Here is an 11598-nt window from a genome sequence, read left to right as displayed (position 1 = left end):
CCTCCAGGCGCCCACTCCTCTTGAGAAGTATTTGGAACAGTCCTTAAAGGACGTATTCTGTTTCCCGCCCCAAATGGCCAAGCAAGGCTATGATAGGCTGACATGAGGCTATACTTGGCTATGATAGGCTCATACCAGGCTATGTTCGGCTACGTGATAGGCTGGGCTAAGGCGGAGGCTGAACTGAATTGTGATGGGGTCGCAATGCTAAACTGTGCTAGGCTGGGAAGAGCCAGTCTGAGTTATGATAGGCTGAGGTAAGGCAACATTGACTGAGCCGTGATAGGCTGAGACGAGGCCACGCTGAGCTGTGATTGGCTCGGGAGGTAAAGGTCAGCTTCCCGGAAGAGAGGAGCCAGTCTCCGTAGACGGAGCTCGGAGAGTGGCCGCTCGTCTGGCTGAGTTCCCTCCCGGGGCAGGTGAGGCGGGGGCTGGGGATCTCAGGGAGCGCCGGCTCTTCCCCAGGGACGGCCCCGGCTCACCCGGGGTGGGCCAGGGTGGCCTCGTCTCCCTTCCTGTAAAACCCGGGGCTTCGGGCGAGGTTCCCGGAGGCCACGCAGAGCTCACTGGCTGGGATCCCAGGAGCCGGGTTCGAATCCTGCCTCGGCCTTATCCAGTACCACCCTGGGCAAGTCACGTAACCTCCTTGGGCTTCGGTTTCCTCCTCTGTCAAATGAGGGCTTTGGACCTCATGACCTTTTACTGTGGTCACTTCCAGCTCCAAAGCTATAATCGCAGCTTTGCTATTTACTTTGGGAGACCCTGGTCGAGTCATTTAACCTCCGTGGGCCTCAGTTTCCTTCTCTGTAAAAAGAAGGGCCGGGACTAGATCGTGCTGTTCAATAGAAACGATCCCTTTGGGCCGCCCATTGACGTAGAAAACCACCAACCAACATTACCAGTGTTGTATGGCATTTGTATTTTTTAAACGTTTCCCAGCTACATCTTAATCTGGTTTGGGTCTCAGTCAGTGCCTGGCACATAGTAGGCCTCATAATATCAACGTTGGATATCATTCTCATCGTCATCCTTGGCCCCGAGGTCATCCAGTCTCCGAGTCAGCCCCATTCCACTTTTGGTCCGTTAGGAAGTTTTCCCAGACAACTTCCTCTTTGCGTGTCCGTCCTTTGCCCCCAGTTGGAAGTCACTCCAGAAACCTGTGCTCCAAGGTTCATCCCTAGATTTGTATCGTTGCAATTCAGGAATATTGACAGTTAGTCTGCATCCCCTACTCTATCAAGTGCCCTTTGGGGCCGAGGAGAAAAGTCTTCCAAGTGCCAGCCCTCCAGGGACTGTGTTTAAGCCTTTGTGTGTTCTAAGCATTATTAGACCTAGTATCATGATACGGAGACATCTCCCCAGATGTGGAGTAAGATGAGCTGGATGTTAAGGACTGACCACCACTTACTAGCTGAGTGACCTCAGGCAGGACATCTTATTCCCCTAGACCTGTTTCATCGTCTGTAAAATAGGTTCTACTAAGACTGACCTCTAAAGACCCCTCTCAACCTTTGATTTCCCTGTATTTGTATTCACCAGTTGCACCATATGGGTTGCAAAGAATAAAATTAAAATGATGGATTGTAATTATAAATTCTAAGCAGTTATTTTGCATTTTAATTAGAATGTGTGTTCTATTAGCGTGCTCCTTTAGTGGAAGCAGACTTTTTCAGACAGGCCAAATATACTTTCTCCCTCATTCTTACACCTTGATTGTGTTCACACAAAAGCTTTTTAATCATGTCATCAGAAATGTCCATTTTACCTTTCACGCTTCTCCTAATCCCTTGTTTGGGCAAGATTGCCCCTACCAGTGGTTGTGAAAGTTTATCTTCTTCTCTAAATTGTTTTATGCCTTTGCCTTTACCTTTCAGTCACTTTTGCACCCATTTGCAGCTTTCCATGATACATGGTGCGAGATCTGGCCTGCCTCACTGCTTTCTAAGGAAAAGTAGGTGAATTTTTAAGGCAGAATCAACTGACGACCAGGCTTTGGATGTATCTGTTTTTATCAGTCTTGCATATGGAAAAAATACTATAAAATTGTTCTGTTTCTTAGTGATTCCAATCCATTTCATTTCCTAATTTGGGATAATAGGTAGCACGATTAGTTAGGGGATCAGAAGTCCTGGGTTCAGGTCTCCCACAGTGCTCCTGAGACCTTAGTAGCCATGTCTCCGTGGGCAGACAAATCATCTAACTTTCTGCATCTCGTGCATATTCAGCTAGAGATGGGAGATGCTCTGGGGGAGGGAGTTGGAATACCTAACAGAATCGCAGAGCTCTAGGCCTGACTGGGAAGCTGTATAGCTAAAACTGCATATACTTTCATTATTGGATTGAAACAATGAGTGGAAATAAGAAGTTTTTGTCTCAAGCTAAGGAAAAAATTCAAAGGGCTCCATTGGGAGGAGTGAGCTCCCTGTGATGGCGAGTCTTCAGCCAGAGTCTGCGGATGGCTTGGCCAAAGGCATTTATGGGACGCGTGACCAGGAAAGGTCAGGCTCGATGCCCTGTGTGGTGCCCGTGCCTTTACAGTCCCGCTTCCCCTTCCACCTGCGCCCCAGTCAGTGGGCACCTGCCCATCAGCCCACTTCTTGGATTTTCCTCCTCGGGTTTTCGTGGCGGTGGCCTCTTCTCTTGCTGCTGCAGACGCGCCTGTTATCATGACGTCATCTTTCTCCGTCTCCCTCATCTGTCTTCACGTGAAGGTGACCTCTCTCCTTGCCAGAGCAAAGCCGCATCCTTCTTTGTGCCTCCCATTCCATGCTGCCTTCTCCAGCAGATCGCCCCCGTTGGCATCCCCACCCTCTCACTTCTCTTCTTTCTCCCCATCTTCTGGCTGTTTCCCTGCTGCCTCCAGATACCCTGGTTTCCCCCACCCATCCATCCCTGCTGGTCGTCCAAGGTCTCTCTTCCCCTTCCTCCCCTTGGAGACGAATTTTGGTAAGAGGGCCAGCTCCAGTCTGTGTGTTTCCATTCTCTTTCTGCTCACTCTTCTGAACTCTCAGCAAGTCTGGCTTCTGACCTCATCATTCAGCCTGAGCAGCTGCTCTACCCAAAGTTACCAGGGATCTCATAACTGCCCAGTCTATGGCCTTTTCTCAGTCTTCATCCTTCTTGGCCTCAACAGCCTTTGACACAGTCCATCACTCCCTTCTCCAGTAGTCTCTTTTCTCCCACGTTTTCATGCTGCTGCTACTGTCTGGGTCTCCTACCTCTCAGGATCTTCATCCAGGTCCTGCTAACCATGGAGGTCCCCAAACCTCACTCTTGGACCCTCTTTTCCTTTTCCCTTTACCATCTGCTTGTGGATCTCATCATCTGTTTAGCGGATAGAGCACCAGGCCTGGAGTTAGGAAGACCGGAGTTCAAACTTGATCTCAGACACTTAGAAGCTGTGTGACCTTGGGCAAGTCACTTCATTCTGTCTGCCTGAGTTTCCTCATCTATAAAATGACATAAGAGCATTTACCTCCCAGGGATGGTGGGAGGCACAAATAAGGAAATGCTAAGTGCTATATAAATGTTACTATCAGCCCTAACCTTTCTTCTGATCTCCAGCTGCCTTTTGAACATTTCAAACTGGATGGCCCATAAACTCAGTGTGTCCAAAGATGAACTCATTATCTTTCCTCCCAAACCCTACCCTCTAATTCCCTCTTGTTGTCGAGGGTGGCACCCTCCCAATCACAGGCTCACAGCCTGGTGCCATCCTGGGCTCCTTCCCTCACACATCCCATTAGACATCTGCTGCAAGAGTCCCGTCCAATCTACCTTTGCCACATATCTTAATTTCTGCCCCCTTCTTTCCCACCCTCCCTGGTGCAGCCCTTCATCCCCTCATGTCTAGACCACTGCAGGCTGCTCGATCTCAAGGCCTTCTCCACTTGGCTATCAGACTGCACCAAAGCAGTCTGACCATGCCACCTCCCCACCACAGCCTGAGAGCCAGTGAACGGCCTCCTCTGTCCTCCTCACACCACACTCCAGATCCTACCCAGGGCATTTTCATGGTCTGTCCAGGCCAACCTCCTCATTTCACAGCTGAGGAAACTGAGGTTCGGGTTTAAGTGACTTGCTCAAGGTCACACAGGTAGTAAATATCAGACAGATGTGAGGACAAGTGCAATTGTTTTGGTGAAAGCATTCTGTAAACTGTGCAAGTTATTATAATCTGTGGGGCAGAGAGCAGGCCAGAGTGGGACTGATTGGGAGGCAGGGGAGGAAGAGATCAGGAACACCGATGGAGGGCTCTGCTTCGCAGAAGATAACGATGCAGGACCATTTGGGGGGACCCAAGAGGAATGCCGAGATCTCACATCAGAGGGGGCAGTCCAGGCCTTCTAGGGGAAGTAGCAGGCCAGGTCACAGCAGAGGGAACTGGGTCTGGAGTGGGAACCTCGAGGATGGGAGGCGGGGTTTGAGGGAGAAGGAATTAGTCCCATGTGAGGGGAAAAGTGATCACGTTATGGTGGTTATCCAAGGATAGTTTTGCATGTGCCCTAGTCAACATTCTACACAATAATTCTGATGATAATAGCTGATATTCTAGAACAGGGTGCCTCAGCAGAGGAAGCATCATGCCAGGACTGTTTTTCAGTTACCTGTAGATGTTTCAATCCCCACACTGAATTTAGAGTCACTTTCTTCCTTGCATTCTCTCAATCTGCAGACACTAATAGTGTTACAGATGCCTTGTATGGAAGGACTGTAACTTGAGAACTCTGGCTTCCTTCATGTGTGTGCTTTGCACACACTGGAGAACTCAGGAAGCACTGCAGACTGGCTGGAGATCCTTTCCATAATGCAAAATGGCTACACTCAGGAAGAGGAAAGCCTGCAGATCTCGAGGGAGAAACCCAGACCCATGAGATCCGAAATCCCAAAGGGAGCATTAAGCATTCAACTTCTGTTGAGGTTCTGAAAAAATGAATCTGTTCTACCCTAGGGTATTTCTCGAATCTATTTCAGTGCAAAAGTACTGTTTAAAGTGATGCCATTTCAAACAGTTTAGGCACCAGATTCTGCCTCTTAGACAAGTGACACATGTTTCATTCTGAATAAAAGCAAAGCTTTATCCTTGCTTCTCATCTTCCTCTTTTAAGTTTTTTAAATTTTGAATGCCAGATAAAATACATGAAACCGAATCTATCATACCGAGCCTGTAATAAATTCAACACTTAACTTTCAGAGCTGTCCTGCTTTTCTGTGTTTCCTTCTGGTCTTCCTTCTGTTTTCTTCTGTGCATTTTTTAATAAAATGCTTCACTAACCTTTTTTTTAATGGCAACCCTAACGCTACCCATCCTTAACACCCTAATCTCTTCACCTTCCCATCTCCCTTTAAAAAAAATGCTTAAAAAAAAAAAAAATCCTTGTAACCAATACACATAACAAACAAAACAGATAACCACACTGTGACCAAAGGGAATGTCCCATTCCTCTCCCAGGTCCTTACCTTTCTCTTTCAGGAGTCAAGTGGCAATGTGGTACCATTGTTGCATACCCTCTTCCTCCGGTCCTCTTCACTTGCATCAGCTTATCTAAAATTTCCCACTTGCAGTAATGTCCCATTATATTCATTTACCATCGTTTGTTTGTTCAGCAAGGACCAGTTCCTCTTATAATTTCTGGTTTGCTGCTACCACATAAAGAGTTGCTACCAGTATTTTTGTACGTATAGGTCTTTTCCCTTTTCTTTCATCTTTCTGGGATATAGGTGTAGTGGCATGGGTGTTTCTCAAGGGTCTGTCCTAGCTTCTCTTCTTTCTCTATAACATACTCTCCCTTTGTGAGTTCATCCACCCCCACAGATCCCATTAATCACCTATACATATAAACCGCCCTCTTCCCAGATTTCCAGTACAGTATTTTCTAACCTTCTGTCTGATATCATCCTCGCTGCCCAGGCACATGTGGCCCCTCCCTCTACTCCACATGCTGGTGTTCTTGTCTCCGTCCCCCACATGGCTGCCAGAATAATCCTATTATAATGTTACAGTCTTGTTATTCCACTACTCATAAACCTTCACTGGCTCCCCAGGGCCTGCCCTTCTGGACCCTGCAGCTTCTGTCCAGGCTTATGTCAGACCACTTCCTGTTATGCCCACTGTATTGCAATCAGACCGAGCTCTTCTGTCCCTGAGCCAAAGTCTCTGCACCTCTGCTTATGCCATCCTGTACGCCTGAAGCAGATGCCTTTTCCCAGCTGCCCATCTCACTCCCTCCCAGCCCCATTTCCTCACCCTTTCCCTGCCAGCAAAAATGATCTCTGCTCGGGCTTCGACACAGGAGAGGAGGTCACAGGTACTCCCATTATGTTCTGCAGGTCAGGCCGTCTTGTCATTTTTCATAGAGGCAGTGTGCTGCAGGGGGTACTGTCAGGAAGACCTAGGGCCAAACTTTGCTTCTGACGCCAGCCAAGCCTCAGCTTTCTCAAAGTAGTTGTGGCACCTCTCCTCCAACCTTTTTTGCATCAAACCAGGTAACATTTCTTTGCAACATAGAAAGCCCTGCAATGTAAATGTTCACGCTGCTCATCTTTATACCCATCACCTGCCCTAACGACCTACACCCCCCCACCCCCCACCCCGCCCGCCCCAGTCCTTTTGTTAAACAAGATCAAACCTAGGCCCTTTTAATCACCTAGAGGACACTCCTCTCCTTGGTTCTATGACCAAAACAAGGCAGCACGATGCCGTACAAGCCGTTTCAAGCCCAGGTCGGATGGGAAGGCGCAGAATTAAATGGCTGTGTCGTGAGGATTTAATCGCCCTTCTGTGGACCTCAGTAAGGGGGGGGAAGCTGTCTTCAGACTCTGCATGTGAGTTGAGGGGCTTGGCTGGGGAGCTCTTACATGCAGGAATTCATCACTTTGGGAGCTTGTTCTTTAATAAGGGCGATGGAAGCTCGGCATCTTCTACAGGAAACCAACCCATGCACTGTAGCAGGAGACCCTGAGGACACACTGCTGGCTAGTTACTCTCCTTACTCAGACAGGGTTCAGTGGGTTCAGTCTAGGCCATATGTCTTATAAAACATTATTTTTGTACATTATACCCCTTCAGCAAAGACTATAGAAGTCTTTGGGGTTTGGGGGGGGTGTTTTTTTTTTAGTGAGGCAATCGTGGTTAAGTGACTTGCCAAGTCACACAGCTAGTACATGTCAAGTGTTTGGTCTGAGGCCAGATTTGAATTCAGGGCTGGTGCTCTATCCACTGCGCCACCTAGCTGCCCCTATAGAAGTCTTTGTAGCCTTTGGAGGGCACCCGCTGAGCTCCCTGTCCCCAGCCCACTTGGAAAGGTACGAATATTCAGAGTCCGGCCTTGGGGTCTCTGCCTTATCCCCTATCCTTTCATGGCAGTGGAATATTACGCCTACCCAACAAGAAGCAGCAGGCGATAATATGCTGCCCAGCCTTGATGGTAAGAGAACCAGGGCTAGCTAGAGGAGAAGGAGATGTACAGCACAAGCATAGACCGTCCCAAGGGAAAGGAAACTAGAAAATCAGCTGGTGCTGGTGTCCCTCTCCCCCAGCAGTGGGGACCACTCTGAGTGGGCACCAGGCAAGGCTCTGGCACTCCTCTACCCCCCTTCCCCAACATGAGAAGGTGGAGGATAGATGAGTGACTGAGAACATAAGAGGAAAGATGAAAGACCAGAAGTTCTGGGAGAAAGCTGAAGTTAAACCAAGTTCCCAGGCAGGCAAACCAATAGAGTCATAATCACAGAAAGAAAAATGAGAAAAAATGCAGAGAGGCCCAAGACCCAAGGAACAAGTATTATACAGTTAAAGAGAATGAAACAAAAATGCAGCAGTGGAAGGAAATTTGGCAGAAAAAACCTGGGACACTAATGCCCTGTCAGTGGAGTTGTGAAATGATCCAGCCATTCTGGAGAGCAACTTGGAACCACAAGAAAAGGGCTGTAAAAATGTGCACACCCTTTGGCCCAGCAATACCACTACTAGGTCTGTGTCCCAATGAGATCAAAGAAAACCTACATGTACAAAATGTTTATAGCAGCTTTTTCTGTGGTGGCAAAGAAGTAGAAACTGAGGTCATGACTATCAACTGTGGAATGTAATAATAACATAATATTTTACATATAATATATAAACAAGTTGTGGTCTATGAATGTGATAGAATATTATTGTGTTGTAAGAAAAGATGAGAGAGGGATGGTTTCAGGAAAAACCTGGGAAGACTTAGGTGAACTGATGCAAAGTGAAGTGAGCAGAACTGGAAGAACACTGTATACAGTAACACTGTAACACAATAATATTGTAAGGATGGTCAACTATGAAAGACTCAAAGGACTCATGAAAAATTCTGTCCACCTCCAGAGAGATACAGAAATGATGGCCTCAGAGTACAGATGGAGGCAGATCTTTTTTCAGAACATGACTGATGCAAAAATGTTTTGCATGACTTCATTTGTATATTAGATATTGTATTTCATGCCTTGTCAATGACTGGAGGAGGGGTGAAAGAAGAGAGAGAAACTGAAATGGAAAAATGAAATTAAAAAACAGAAACAAGATTGTCAGCACATTCTAGCAACACCAAGTGGCTATAAATCCTGTTGGTAAGAGGAAGATGTTTGTTACTGGGAACAGCCACCAGGCAGCACAGCCTCTCTGCTTCTGCCTATGAAGAGAAGGGTAAGAAAGCAGGTACAAAAGAATACATCCCCTTCCTGTATAATTCTGATTCAATATTCTCATTTTAACCAGCCTTAAATTAAAAAAAAAAATTAGAAATGCATATTTGAATTATGCGTCTTATTGGACACTTCCCAGAATTGATTTAACTGAAATTGTATATGTTTGGTAATAGTCACTGTCTTCCTGACCAAGGAATGGTAAAAATGTCCCTAAAATCTCCTGCTGACCTGCTGAATCAGGATTCACGTACCTCAACAACTTGAAAAGCATCTGCTTTTGCATAACTTCAGTTGAGTTCATTTTCATTTTATATCTATGAAAATAAACTGCTGCTCTATAAAGTATTGTGCACATCTTAAGAGATGAAGCATTCATGGAGCTATACTGTATCAGAGGCCACAGCTGCCAGGGTTCCCATCTGGTTCCCACACTTAGTAGCAAGGTCACTTAACTGCCCAGGAGAGTTTTGTCTCCAACAAGAGGATGATAATGTCAACAGTATCTACGTTTCAACTGCTCAGGGCTGTCTTGAGGAAGAAATAGCTTTTTATATTGGAATCATGCTGAAATGTGAGCTGTCAAATAACTTCTGGTAGGCAACTGGGTTAACCCAAATCTCTCAAAAATATCATCATGATTTCAGTTGGCTTGCTTTTAAAGTCAAACCAATCTTGCCTAGAAGCACCTCAGATTGGAAAACACATGATGTCACTGACCTAAAGCTTTTGCTTTCTTCCAGATAGTAAACACACTGCAAGCTTCCCCAGGGTGAGGGGCATTGGCCGAGGGATGGCGGGCACGTTGAGGATGTTAGTGATGAGATCCTGGCCACGCACGCTGTGTTCTTGTAAAAAGACTGAAGCATCCAAATGTGAACCTTTCGTAAAGTACTTCACCTCTACACCTGACAAACAGCAGCCCAAAGGCGAGAATGCCGTGACCGTGCAAAACCTCTGCAGGTTATCAGTTGACATCAGGAAAATCCGAAGAATAAAGGGATGGGTGCTTTTCAAGGAGGAAACTTATGTTGAAGAAATTGCCGGTATTTTACAGAAAATAGGCACCAATGAAACTGCAATAGCCCACATCTTGGAATGCTGTCCAGAAGCCATCCTTTGTTATCCAACAGCAGTGAATGCCCAGATAGACCTGTGGCAGTCTGTCTGCCGAAATAAGAACGAGGTAGTGGCATTGATAGAACAGTTTCCAGAATCTTTCTTTGTCGTTAAAGACCAGGAAAATCAGAAGCTTAATGTTAAATTTTTTCAAGAATTGGGACTCAAGAATGTGATCATTAGTAGGTTCTTGACAACTGCACCCAATATTTTTTGTAACTCTATAGAGAAGAATAAACGAACAATCAAGATGTTAGAGGAAAGTTATTTGAATTTAGGGGGCTCCCAGGCCAACATGAAAGTCTGGCTACTGAAGCTTTTGAGTCAAGACCCATTTATTTTGTTGAATTCTTCCACTCCCGTAAAGGAGACATTGGAACTTCTCCAGAAGCAAGGCTTCACAGACCTGGAAGTTCTCCAGCTCTTATCCAAACTCAAAGGATTTCTTTTTCGGCTCTCCCATGCGAGCTTACAAGAAAGCATCTTTTTTGCTAAGAGCACTTTTAAATGCAGCCATCGGGAGCTGAAGGAACTGATTTTAAAATCCCCTGCCCTTTTGTACTACACTGCCCCAATTCTAGAAGAGCGAATTCAGAATCTATTGAAAGAAGGGGTTTCTATAGCTCAGATAAGAGAGACACCGATGGTACTTGAGTTAACCCCACAAATTGTCCAGTACAGAATTAGAAAACTGAACGCTTTGGGATACAGCATAAGGAATGGCAATCTAGAAAATTTAAACGGAACCAAAAAAGAGTTTGAGTCCAACTTTGGTAAGATACAAGCACGAAAACAAAGACCATTATTTAATCCTGTGGCACCCTTAAATGTTGAAGATTAACTTAAGGTCATTAGGGTGCCTCTTCATGGCCAACAGTATAGCGGCTGGGACTCTGCATCCTCCCGGCACACATTCTGTGGTCCTGGCTGAGCATCTGAGTTGTGAGCTGTTCATTCTGTTAACTAAGCTCTCGACCACATCACTGGCGAATAGTCTGGACTTTGTGACACATCATGCTTTTGTGATGAAATATTTAATGGTGAAATGTAAATAGATGTATAAAACCTTTTGAGCCATATTTCAATAAAAGTTAATAAAATACTCATCCAGTAGCATGTTCTTTATTGTTTACTTTGGATAGCAATTAATCTAATCAAGTTATAAAGGAATCCTTTGAAACTTGACAATGATCTCCCAGTGATTTTAAGTTTAACTATATATTTATGTGGTTTGATGCTGTTACAATCAGTGAAGAAATTAATGTAAAATGTGGGTAATCTGATATGATTATTCAGAATTGCATGTAATTTGAAGCTACTCAGCCAACCAGACGCCCTATTTTGTTTGGTTTAAATACCGGATCAACTGAAACCAACTAATTCCAAGTTTCTTTTTTTAGCCTGGATGCCCCGCTTTTAAATTCAATGATGTTTTGATTGTACTTAATGTGAGAATCCCAACTAATACTTATAAATTATGTTGCGCTGTAAATATGACCCACTTTTAAAGAAACTCGATATACCAAAAAATCCAACTGCATACGACCATTTGTAGGAAGAATATTTCCTCTTAAAAGAGGTCATGCAATTCCAGGACTCACAATGGAAAATGCTATCCACATCCAGAGTCAAGAACTACGGAGTCTGAATGCAGAGCGTACTAGGTTTCGTGGTTTTGGTGGTGGTTTTTTTCTTTCTTTCTTGTGGTTTTTCCCTTTTGTTCTGCTTCTGATTCACCACATGACTAATGTGGAAATATGACTAATATGATTGCATGTGTATAACCTCTATCAGATTTCTTGCTGTCTTGGGGAG

The 11598-nt window shown here is 45.3% G+C and overlaps 1 protein-coding gene across 2 annotated transcripts; it reads left to right on the top strand.

Annotated features, from left to right (window-relative positions):
• The first annotated feature begins 313 nt into the window (after nt 1-313).
• Nucleotides 314-10889, top strand: MTERF2 (mitochondrial transcription termination factor 2). 2 transcript variants are annotated; one of them, XM_020982441.2, is made up of 3 exons: nt 329-419; nt 6331-6486; nt 9408-10889. In XM_020982441.2, the coding sequence occupies exon 3, from the start codon at nt 9458-9460 to the stop codon at nt 10622-10624; it is 1167 nt and encodes a 388-aa protein (XP_020838100.1). In that variant the 5' UTR covers nt 329-419; nt 6331-6486; nt 9408-9457; the 3' UTR covers nt 10625-10889. The 2 variants fall into 2 exon arrangements, with proteins under 2 accessions (XP_020838099.1, XP_020838100.1); XM_020982440.2 differs by lacking the exon at nt 6331-6486 and having other exon boundaries at nt 314-419.
• The last annotated feature ends 709 nt before the right edge of the window (nt 10890-11598 follow it).

Source organism: Phascolarctos cinereus, unplaced genomic scaffold (assembly GCF_003287225.1).
Source record: "Phascolarctos cinereus isolate Bilbo 61053 unplaced genomic scaffold, phaCin_HiC Scaffold_1;HRSCAF=81, whole genome shotgun sequence".
Taxonomy (NCBI): Eukaryota; Metazoa; Chordata; class Mammalia; order Diprotodontia; family Phascolarctidae; genus Phascolarctos; species Phascolarctos cinereus.
Note: the sequence above shows the minus strand (reverse complement) of the source record. Positions and strands in the feature narration are given on the sequence as shown.